Raw genomic sequence first — 12,292 nt, forward strand, 5'->3', positions numbered from 1 at the left:
AAGATTAAAAATTATTTTAAAATTATCATTTTTATACAAAATATTAATTCTAGAAAGAATTTACCTCTAATAAAATATCATCTTCTACTCAACACGCTATTCACTCTCTTTTCTTGTTTTTTCTCCATTGGTAGAATCAGAACCTCACTCAACATCTTCATCACCACAACAAATATTCTTTTTCTCTCTTTCTCTCTCTATTAACCACCCTATTATTATCTGTTCATCTCTCATCCATCTCTCTCTTTCTCTTTCTCCCCATTAACCACCCTATGATGTGCATCATTTGTTCATTTCGATCATCCACTACTACATTATAGACATTTAATAATATTTACCTCTTAACATTTATTAAAATGTTAGTAATTATAACAAAATTACATCTTAAGTAACATTTATGCTAAAATGTTACTAAATACATTTATTTTTTTTAAAAAATATTACCTATTCCTAATTATTTATTCACATCTACAGGAACAAGCAAACCTTCTTGGTCACAAAATCAAAATCTCTCACTCCTCACATCCAAATTGTACTCACACTGCGATCTAATCACTTATTCCTTCGCGTGTTTGCTTTGATCTCGCTGGATTTCAATCCCAATCTCGCTCTTGCTCGATCTCGATCTCGCTCTCACTCTCGCTTGATTCTCGATCTCGCTCTCGCTCGATTCTCGATTCTTGATCTGGCTCTCGCTCTCGCTCGATCTTGATCCTGGATGGAGCCAGCAAGTTCGACTTCACCGTGCAGAATGACGGTGATCAAGTCACGTTCAAGACCAAGATTGTTACTGCCAAGATCACTGCACGCTCATTGACAAGACCCGCTCGTGATCTACACCGTTGATAAGGTTCTGCTTTTCAGGGAGCTTTTCAAGGCCCTGGCTCCGTCTCCTTCGCCTGCGCCTGCACCGGAGCCAGCCGCCGCAGACACTCTTGCATCCCCGAAGAAAGAGGGAAAGAAGAAGAAGCAGAAGGCAGCCGACGCGCCGGCAGATGAGGAATCAGCGCCTGCGAATTCGCCCAGTGATGCCGCCGATGACAGCGCTGACGACGGTAACAGCAGTGTTAGGTTTGACGGCGTCAAGTACGGTAACATCATCTTCGTGGTTATGGCTTTGTACTTTAGATTTTCGTTGCTGTAAACTGTGAGTTCTGTAATACAAAAACAAAAAAGAAAAAGAAAAAGTTTCTTAAATTATATGTGTTGCTTTAATATTTTTCTTACAAGAAAAAGAGAATTTTTAGCCATTTTTTGTTATAGTTAGGAAATAAAGGGAATTTGAAATGCTGTTTCCTTTATTACTGTATTTTTATTTGGTGTCTTTTGTAGTGTGTGTATTTTTAGCTGATTATTATCATTGTAGTTTTTTATTTGTCTTGTGATCATGCTGCTAAAATGTTGAAAGTTTCTATTAGCAATAGCAATGAATTAGATCATGAGATTTTTTTTATATCTATTTTGGGTTCATATAGCTCATCTGCTAGATATTCAGAAGCATGTGAACTTATTGAATACTTGAGAGGATAAAATGATCACTGAAGCACTCATCGTTATATTTTGCAAGGCTAAAAAGCTTGATGCAGCCTTGGAGGAGTACAGAAGAAAAGGAGGAATCAGTTTCTATCACTCATCACTTATTTTCCATTACTACAGTTGATTTTTAGGAACTTAAATTCCCTATGTTTAGCACTATGGAATTCAGACAAATTTTAGTTATCGACTTCATCATTTCACTTCGAAACCAGAATAGTGCATTAGCAGTTAAAGGACAGTAAAACCAATTGATTACTGTATGTATGTTTAATTGAAGGTTGTTTGTGGATTGATTTTAAAGTTGAATATTTGTTGTCATTTAGAAGTGGTACTACTAGAGAATGTGGAGCTAATACTTGAAGCATTTGATTATCTCCAGCTTCCATTTACACTAAAGCAAGGTGCAGTGATCTTATTCTTCCATATACATTTTAATGATTTTTTTCGTTTTACTATTATTCCGTACTATTTTTTCCCCTTGATACATTGGTTGATTAGAAATTTTATATATCAAGTCACACATTCACACTAGACCTTTTTATTATCCACACATTATTAGTGTAAAGAATATGGTCTCTTCAAAGAACTTCCCTTTCACATGTTGAGAGATTAGAAATTAACTTCTCCCGGGCATTTTTCATACTCTCAATTCCCTTTATTTTTAGGTTTTGCTGGGGATATGGTGCCGAAAAATCCAGCCTCGTTTTGCCGGAATGATCCTGCTTGACAGTCTTCATCTACTTGGTACATTGCTTATATAATATTCAAATTTCAGTTAAGTACTTAAATTCCGACATCTGTGGAGGAATATTTTTGAGAACATTATCAAACACTCGTGTGACTTTTCTGTTGCTTTTTTCTTCTGTGCTGCTAGTTTTTTCCCCTCTAAAATGATTATACATAGTTATAATTATGCTTATTTAACTTATTTGTTATTTATTTGAATGATTCCAGCTTGTGTTCTTATCTTCGGCCACCGTATATGGTTGGCCAAAGGAGGTTTCATGTACAGAAGAGTTCCCTCAATCAACAATGAATCCATATGGTCTAACTAAGGTATGACTTGCAGAGTAAACGATTTTGATATGGATCCCTTGGATTTGATATTTGTTTGTGAATCCCATTACTCAAGATTTGATCAAATCTAGATTTCAATTCTACTCTGCCATATGGAATTTAAGTAGCTGTGGCATTCAATACTTGATTTTTATATGTGATAGTCATTTAGATTTTAGATTAAGACTAGAAGTTTTTCGCTTGCTAGTTGACAGTATGATTAGTAACTAACAGCTTAATTTAAGAAAATTGCTGCATGTAATTAGATATATGTGTAAAACATAATTTATTAATTTATCTATTTTATTTTTATTAAATAATAAAATATTTTTTCTTATAATACCTCAGGTGCTAATGAAACTATTTTAGTGAAATTTAACTGTCTCAATTCTCGAGTGATTGCGCCAAAAATTCGAGTTTCTTTTGGATTTTCCTCTTGATTAATGACAACCGCGGCATTATCATCATACTATATGTTTATTTTCAAAATCTAACTTGAAAGTTTTTTTACTATAACTGTTTTGAGTTCAAAATGCCTTAAGATTGACGGTTCATTTTTTCTGATGCGTGATGTAAGGATGTCTTGTTCGTTCTAGCTATGATGATTAACAGTTCAAGCTTTAGCATGTGTTTTTATTCTTTTCATTGTTTGCTACAGTTGCAGGAGTCAAGCAAGTACCAGTACCATGAGGAACTTTGGGATTCTCCTTTCAGCTATGTCTTACCCAGCTGTCTCAAGCCAACTGCTAAATATAAAGGTTCCTGATGCTTATTACACTTATTACACTTGTATAGAGGAGATGGAAGCTCATTTGAAAGCTCAGTGAGTGATCCACAATTTTAGACTGTTATGGACTTTGCCATCATAATGTATTTTTATAATTGTCAATTCACTACTAGTTTGTCTTATGTTACCTTTCTTGTAGTTTTCTATCTCCTTCTTTACTGTCATTGATCAAAGAAACAAACATAGGAGTTTATTTGCTAGTATATATATTTGGAAGCTAGACATGTGTGACTGTTTGAGTAATAAGAAAGGTCCCATTTCCATTTCTTGCGTCATTCTCCACTTGAATATATACATAAGCCGCTAGTTATTCTACTCTCTGGTCTTCACTGAAGTTGAAATTGCTACAATAAGTTACTGGTAAAATTCAGTGTTCAATCTCCACTTAAATACTTGATCCTCTCAATTCTATAGAGAATTCTTACAATTCTATAGAGAATTCTTACATGACTTAATAAAATCTGCTGTGATTTTCTATAAATAACTGTAGAGGATGTTTTTGTTTCTCACAGAGTGGAACATGTTGATAAAATTTTGCGGTCAGCATGTCTATCTAGCTACTTATACATCTGAACTTTACTAACTGTCTAGTCCCACATCAATTTACATTTTATTTGGTTTGCACTTCATGATTTTTTACTAGTGCAGCTTTAACTTGCTTTTCATCTTTATCTTCAGAGATGGGAAGCCCTACCAGGCGAACCTCCACCTATAGATGATACAGAAGTAGATGATTGGAGAATTTTAAGTATGAGTATATATATTGGCATTTTGTGGGTTTTGGTGTTATCGTTATCTAAAAAGTGAGCTTTGATAGGATTTTGAATGAGTTTTTATTGCTTTTTTGTTTGATGTGCATCAGATGAACTTGGTTGACTGGTTTAAGGGAATGGTAATAAGTCGTCACAGCGATGAGCTAGTCAAGTAGATAAATACATTTTTTTAGGATTAGTATAAGGACTAAGTTTTTTATGTACATAGTATCATTTTTTCTTTTCTTTTTTTATATGGAAGTTTATAGAGTTTAAGTGCTATAAGTATTTTATTTGCATCACAAAGCAAATTTGTACAATGATTATTGATCAATAAAAGAGGCTATAAAAATTTTATTTTGTGAATTTGTGAATTTAATGAAATATTTCATGTTGTAATAATTAATTTTAGTATATTTATATTATGTATAATATAAAATAAAAAATAAAAAATAGTATAATATAACTAAAAAAAATATTACTAAAGATCTTTTGTAACATTTTTTAAGTGTTACAAAAAATATCTATGGTAACATTTTTTGAAGTGTTACAAAAAATATCTTTGGTAACATTTTTCTAAGTGATACATAAAATATCTATTGTAACATTTTTTAAGTGTTACAAAAAATATCTATGGTAACATTTTTCTAAGTGTTACAAAATATATCTATTGTAACATTTCTTTAAGTGTTATTAAAAAATATTTATTGTAACATTTCTCATAATATTACTATAGAACATCTATTGTAATATTTTTACTAAATGTTATTAAATCTTTAGAAAAATATTAGTAAAACTTTTTAGTAACATAGGGTATATTTAACATTTATTAAAATGTTACTAATATACATAGCTAACATTGTAATATGATTTAGTAATATTTTTTAAATGTTAGTAAAAATCATTTATGTAGTAGAATCAATATCATCACCACTATACACAATTTTTTCTTTTTATTATCACCACCATCATCACCCCACCAACTATCCTCAATTCTTTTCACCTAAACTTCACCACCTAACACAAAGCCACAATTTGCAAATCCTAATTAAAAGAATACATAAATCTAAAAAAAATAAAAAAAAAAGAAACTTCTCAATCTCATAACCTTCTTCTTGGCGGAGGGGGACCTTTTTGTGAGGATAGAGAATAGTGTGGTGTACCATACGGGATTGAGAGGAGAGGAAAGAATGACGTGGCGTACCTTTTTTAGAAGTGCTTTCAATCTGCCGTGAAGCCCTCTTTGACACTGTTGCATCTCCAGCCAGAACGAACATCACATCACCTTTGTCGTCGACGTCTTACTCCTCCACCGCATTATCCGCAGTGTTGTCACCATTTGTAGCGGCTCCTCCAATGGCAGCAATAACTGCCTCTAGATCAAGCTCGTGAAGAAGCTTCTCATAAATGAAATCTCTTTGTTTTGTGGATCTTTAATTTGTATGTGAGATTCAATTTTTGTTTTGGTAGTAATTGTGAAGGGTGAATGGTGATGGTGATAAATATTAGAGATGATTTTAGTTTTAGCTATAAATTTTGAAGAGGAAAACAATACTTAACTCTTATTAAAACTATATATCTATTTATAATAGTATAGTTATTAAAACCAAACTGAATTGACTGGTTTGGCCGAAAACATAGTAAACTAATTCTTTAAAAATTAATTCCCAAAAAAAATTGAAAAAGATTTGAACACTAAATCCTAATGTTTAGCCAATTCGGTTTATATTTCAAATCAGACCTACAAATAATTCGATCAAGAATTGGTTAATTAGAATTTTAGTAACATAAAATATTATTTTTATTATTTTAAATTTTTAATAATAAATAGGTTTAATTATTCTGTTCCCTATAGTTTCGCAAAATTTTCAATTAGGTCCCTACACTTTTTTCTTTCAATTGGGTCCCTGCACCTATTTTTTTTCAATTAGGTCCCTAGTGACGGTAAATGTTACAAAAAACGTTAAGAATGAGTGATTTGACCATTATAACCCTCACTTATCCCTTACAAATGAAGGAGACTCAGTAGGGTTCTGAGTTCTAAGTCTCTTCTTTTTGCCTCTTCCTCAAACTTCTGCTCCTCTGTTTGCAACCCTTACCCTTACTATGTCAATACTCATAGATCAGAGTCAGTTATCTTCAGGAGTCTGTAGTTCTAGAACCCTCATCAAGAAGAGACATCTTTATTTTTGTGGTGAGGCAGTTGCTGTGATGTCTTCTTCGGCAGTAGCAAGCCATGGAAGAAGGTATGTTGGTTGTGGGAGAATGCCAAAATGCAAGTTCTTCGAGTGGATTGATGATGAAGAAGATGAGAAGAGCGGATGGTTGAAGCAAAAGGAAAGGAGGGTTCGGTGCTTTTGTGGAGACACTCTGATTCTTCGTAGTTCAAATACATCAAAAAATCTAAACAGAAGATTCATTTCTTGCCCTAATAGGAGATACAAGTTTTTTGAGTGGGTTGATGGGAAAGAAAAAAAAGATATCTGGAGAAGATGGAGTGAACAGTTCATAGCAAGTACTTGGAAGGGTTAGAGAATTGGAGGTACAAGAAAGGAAGATAGACAGATTAAATGTGGATCTAGAGAGATTAATTGCAGAGGTTGGAGAAGTAGATGTCTGGGTAGGAAGGTTATGTGCTGAGCTGAGTTCAGTGGAGGAGCAATTTGCTAAGATGGAAGATAGTATGAAAAATCAATGCAAGATGCTAATTATGCTGGGCTTGATATTAGGTGTTTTGATTGTTGCAGTGTTATATGTAAAGATGTAGAAAGCATGGCTGTTATGATAATGTAATAGTCTATATAAGACAATAGTGTACTGTTTATGTTGGGTGCAATGAAGTTATATGAAATGTTTAATTTTTGTAAATGAAAGTTGTTCCGTTGCTATTTAATATGCATACAAGTATGATACTGAGAAAAAAATAGGTAAAACAAAAGATGCATTGAATTATAATAGATACCATTATTTTTTACATTATATAATGTAGGACACCTAGATAGCCACAAAATAAATGTGACACCCACTCATAACAGTTTTCTACCCACATAACAAAAGTGGTCCACAACACATAATAACAGTGGTCCAAACCATAAAGAAACCAGAGTCACAGGTGAACACAAATCCTACATAACACAACAGATATAAAAAAGAAACCCTAAACTCTCTTCAGCCTCAATCAAGTGTAAGGTCAACATGTTCAGGTGGCTGATTTGTTGCCTTCCTAACTCCAATCTTGAGTCTTCCACTTCTTCTCACACCAAAGATTTTGGTCTTGGGCAAAGGTTGAGATGCTGGTGCAGTGGGCAGTGATGCAGGTGTAGGCAAAGTGGTGGACAGTGATGCTGGTGTGGGTAAGGTGGTAGGCAGTGATGGTGGTGCAGGGGTATTTGTAGGCTGTGAGGGTGGGACAGGGGTGTGTGGTGGCTGGGATGGGGGTGCAGGGGTGTGTGGTGGCTGGGATGTGGGTGCAAGGGTGTTTAAAGGCCTTGATGCTGGTGCAGTCATGGGTGCAGCCCTCCCTCTACCCCTTCTTCTGGCCATTCCTACTGCTGCTCTTCCTCTGCCTCTCCCTTTAACCATCCTGGATCTAGCAGTTGCAGCAGCTGCAGATCCATTTGCTTCAACAGCAGCAGCAGGTTCATTAGCAGCAGAGTCAACTCCTCCAGTTCCAATTGCAGCATCAGATCCTTGTGTGCCTTCAGGAGCTACAAAATGAAATAGCAGTTAATAATAGTTCCTCAACAATATGAACAAAATAACTTGGCAAACAATACCTGTCACTATAGGGTTTGGACAGAGTCTCCTATTGTGTCCGTATTGGCCACAATTACTGTAGGTAACAGAAGTTCCAGTTCTTCTATATTTTTTTTTGTGTTCTGTTTTCATCGGGTTCCTTATCCTAACCATCCTTGGCCTTCCTGGTTTAACTCTGAAAATTGGAGGGATGATGGTATCGCATTGTATCTTTGGCCACATATTTTCTCCATTGATTGGTGATATTGACTGCCCATATGTAGCAAGGTATGCTGCCTTGCTGTAATAGTTACTACAATAATCTTCCGGGTTGTCACCCTTCTCAAAGATAGCATAGCAAGCATGGGGACACGGCATACCACACAAACCCCAGAACCTACAACTACACCTTCCAGCCATCAAATCGGCCACAAACCTTTCCATGATCATCCTATTCTTATGGTGGACTTCAAATTTCAGGTCTCCTGCCCATTTAGCTTGCCACTCCATAGCTCTAACCGCGATGATATCTAACCGTTTCTTGGGTTTTGGAAAAAGTGTGCCCTCATACCTCTCTTCCTTCTTCTTTTTCTCTGCAAACCTTGTCATCAAATAGCACCTAATTCATTCAAACATAGTCAGAATTGGCTTGTCTCTTGTCTCTAGGATTCTTCCATTGAATGCCTTCGAGATGTTGTTCATCAGCATGTCACTCTTGGCCAGAAATATAAAGTGACTCTTTGTCCACAATTTTGGATCCAAAGCAAACAACTTGTCATAACAGTCTCTGTTGACCTCCTTTAGTTGATTCATCCTTCTTTCCCATTCTTCCACATAGGTAGCTTTGGCAATAGACAGAATTAGGTCCCTTAGTACAGTACCACCCCCATATGCTTTTTTACAGTTAGCATATAAATGCCTCAAACAAAGCCTATGCTCCATTGTTGGCAATGCCTCTTGAAAGATTTGCATCAGCCCCTGTTTTATTGATTCAGTCCAGAACACAATATACCCATGTAACAGATTAATATAGCATCTAAACATAGTCAGGTAAATGTTCACTAACATATCAAATTTTGAAGATTAATGTTCAAAAGCTTAGCCATTGCATCTAAACATAGCATCACTAACATAGCAAATTTATGTTCACAAGCTTAGGCATTGCATATATGATGATATAAATTTCAGATTTATATCTACAAACTTATCAAGTGCATATATGATCATATACATATCGGATTAATATTCACAAGCCTCCAGTTGCATATATCATCATAAACATAGGAGACTTATATTCACAAACTCATATTAGTTGCATATGTCATCATATACATAGCAGATTTATATTCAAATCAAATTAGTTGCAAAAAATTAAAGTGATACCTTTTGTTGGTCACTCATAAAAACCCACTTTTTTGATTCTCCAATGTCATTTAACAGCATCTCCAAGAACCACCCCCAACTATCCTTAGTATCTGCCTCTACTGCAGCTACGGCTATCGAAAAGTAATTATCATTTGGATCTCTGCCAACAGCAACTAGCAGCTGCTGTCCATGGTCGCCCTTCAAGTGACATCTATCCATGCCAATAATAGGTCTACAACCCACCAAGAAGCTTTTCTCTGGCAACCCATCATCATCAGCACTGTCTTCACCTTCCTCTGGCACATAATCAGCATCAGTTGAAGTGATCTTAATCCCCTTACTTTCTCTGGCTCCATCGACAACATATACCTCGCAATGTTTGCTGGAATTTGACACCAGTGACCTAGCCATTCTCATCGCATCCCCATCGGACTTCAACTCTCTAAGACCTGACTTCAAATCCATCCCAGGTTCCTTGTACCAGACCCTAGCGAAACCCTTATACCCTAGTTGCTTTAGCTGACTGACAATCTCTTGCAATGACCATTCATCAACCTCAAAATATAAATCCTCCACAACCATTCCTCCTAAATACTCTAATCGTTGTCCACTGTCAAAAAATTTGCCACCATGATGGATTTCGATACTGAAATCTAAATCACCCATAACTGCATACCAAAAAAAAATAATGCTATAAATCCCTCTTAAAACAGTTTCAGAAACAAAAGGAAGCTCTAATAAACAGAATGACAAACTTTCCCAGGAGAAAAGAACAAAAACTCTTCAACGAGTAAAACGTTGAGCGTTGTCTTACCTAGAGGTAGAAGCAACGCCTACGACGACGGCAATGATACCGGAGACGCTAAACCCTCCAGCAATATTCTGGTGGAGTTGATCTCTGCAGCTGAGGGAGTTGGGAAGCAATGAATGTGAACGGATTTCTTCTCTAAGTTTGGGAGAAGAGACCGAACAGTTTTTAAGTCTGGGAGGGTAAAATGGTATTTCAGAAAAATATGAGTGAAAGAGTGATAAACCCCGATTTTGTGGTTTATCTTGTGCTTATTTTGGGGGATTTTATCAACATTTCTCGCACTTATTCACAAGAAATGCATGGTTTTGTGTTCACTTCCCAATATTGCTCCATGATGGAAAACATGCTTATTTTGCCTTAAAATTGCCATATTTTAATCCTCTTCTATTGCCATTCGATGCCGTGATGTATTTGTTGAGTAATTTCAGAAATTATAGGATAGGAATGACTTAGAAGAGAGGGATAAAGCATGTACAAAAAGGGGGGAACATGAGGAATTGAGATCTTGGGAAAAGCAGCATCGGCGCGCTTGCGCACTCCACGCGCACGCGTGGAAGGGATTGGCTGGAAGCGGCGCGCAAGGAGGGACGCTTCCGCGCAGATCAGGAAATTTATATCTATGCACGCACGCACGCATGGCACGCACGCGTGGAAAGCTGCACGTGACCTTATTAAAGGAAATCGTGCATGGAGATTTTTGAGGCTCATTAGGCCCAATTTCAAGCTGTTTCTGCATGGAAAAATACCCAAGGATGCTGGGGGGAAAGAGAGATCACTCATTTTTACACTAGGACATAATTTTTAGCTAGTTTTTGGTTCTTTTGTTATTCTAGAGGGAGAAACCCTTGTTCCTCTCTAGATCTAGTTTTAATTTGATCTTCCCTTGTTGATTTGTGACTTGGATCTTGTTAATTACTAGTTTTAATTGTTCAATTTGAATTCCTTGTTACAATTTGCTTATATCTTATGATAGTTTATGAATTCTTGTCAATTATCATTTTATACCCATTTCATGAATGTTGTGAATCTTGACTTGTTGATGTTACATTGATGATTTCTATGTTTAGCTTTGTTGTTTGGATGATCATATGTTGATAATTGTTAGTGGGTACTTGTAGAATTCAATTTAATTGCCATTTTGAACATGTCTTTTGTTAATGCTTACCAAGTATTTGATGAATTGTTTACTTTGATTATGGAGTAGTCTTTTTCACTCTTGGCCTAGGTCAAGGAAATTGGGTAAACTTGAGTCATTGGGTCTAATAGATTTGATGATTTGGGAGTCCTAGGTGGTCAATTTGATACTCATTGACGCCAACCCACTACTAATCTAATTAGTAGGTAGGTTGGGACTTATGGGTTGATGTGATCAGGGCCATTTGACGTACTTCAAGTCTAGGGGTAGATATCACGTACTTAAGACTTTGAGAGTAGACTTAATGAGCTTGGTTCCTTATAATTGTCAAGATATAGTTGTTAGACAAGGATGGTGACCCTAATTCCCAAGCCTGGCCAAGAGTTGCTTTTATTATTCATATTTGAAAATCAACTTTCTCAACCAATTGCTTTAGTTGTAGTTTCTTTTTTGGGTTATAATAGAATTAAGTGGAATGTTGTTTATTCATTGAAAGCACTCATGTTTTGCTTAGTTAATTGAATTAGTCGTTGCATTTTAAGATTACTTGCTTGTTAAGATTCCCATTTATTTTCATGCTCATAACTCACAACCCCGGATTTCTAACTAATGTCGAAGCACATATTTGCCCATTCCTTGTGAGACGACCCGAGGTTTGAATACTTCGGTTATTTCTATTGGGGTTGAACTTGTGACAACCAAATTCCTCTTCTAAATTTGACCCCCGAGGATTGTTGTTGGTAGAGCTATACTTGCAACGCGGTTTTATTAAAGAGAATCTTTACCAATACACCCTTGGGATCGTGTCAAATTTTTGGCGCCGTTGCTGGGGAATGGTTGCAACGTATGCCTTGATATTGGTTATGTGAATATGTGAATATTATAGATATTTTACTTCTTTCGATACTTAGCTATAGTTTAGATTTCTTTTACATTTGTGCTATGACTTTCAAGTTTGATGACTCGGTCTCAACCGAATTCTAGCTTAGCCAATTTTGATCCCGAGATCGAAAAAACTTTGTTACACACTCGGCAAGCTAGACGGCGGTTGGACTATACACCTAGTACTTCGGCCTCTCTTGTGGAAAACACCGAATCACTAGGCGTTACTGAGA

The 12,292-nt window shown here is 35.9% G+C and overlaps 2 protein-coding genes across 2 annotated transcripts; both read right to left on the reverse strand.

Moving 5' to 3' along the window:
- Positions 7,058-8,391, reverse strand: LOC107606941 (angiomotin-like). Its single transcript, XM_016308940.2, has 2 exons — positions 7,908-8,391; positions 7,058-7,838 (listed from the first exon to the last, which is right to left on the reverse strand). The coding sequence occupies exons 1-2, from the start codon at positions 8,374-8,376 to the stop codon at positions 7,306-7,308; spliced, it is 1,002 nt and encodes a 333-aa protein (XP_016164426.2). The 5' UTR covers positions 8,377-8,391; the 3' UTR covers positions 7,058-7,305.
- Positions 8,483-10,221, reverse strand: LOC107608476. Its single transcript, XM_016310255.2, has 3 exons — positions 10,046-10,221; positions 9,250-9,899; positions 8,483-8,844 (listed from the first exon to the last, which is right to left on the reverse strand). The coding sequence occupies exons 2-3, from the start codon at positions 9,895-9,897 to the stop codon at positions 8,491-8,493; spliced, it is 1,002 nt and encodes a 333-aa protein (XP_016165741.2). The 5' UTR covers positions 9,898-9,899; positions 10,046-10,221; the 3' UTR covers positions 8,483-8,490.

Source organism: Arachis ipaensis, chromosome B07 (genome assembly GCF_000816755.2).
Source record: "Arachis ipaensis cultivar K30076 chromosome B07, Araip1.1, whole genome shotgun sequence".
Lineage (NCBI taxonomy): Eukaryota > Viridiplantae > Streptophyta > Magnoliopsida > Fabales > Fabaceae > Arachis > Arachis ipaensis.

Coding starts and splice junctions, on each gene's coding strand:
- LOC107608476 (XM_016310255.2), bottom strand. CDS start 9,897: ATGGGTGATTTAGATTTCAGTATCGAAATCCATCATGGTGGCAAATTT. Junction 8,845..9,249: donor TTATGAGTGACCAACAAAAG/GTATCACTTTAA, acceptor TCAATAAAACAG/GGGCTGATGCAAATCTTTCA.
- LOC107606941 (XM_016308940.2), bottom strand. CDS start 8,376: ATGGAGTGGCAAGCTAAATGGGCAGGAGACCTGAAATTTGAAGTCCAC. Junction 7,839..7,907: donor TCCAAACCCTATAGTGACAG/GTATTGTTTGCC, acceptor TTCATTTTGTAG/CTCCTGAAGGCACACAAGGA.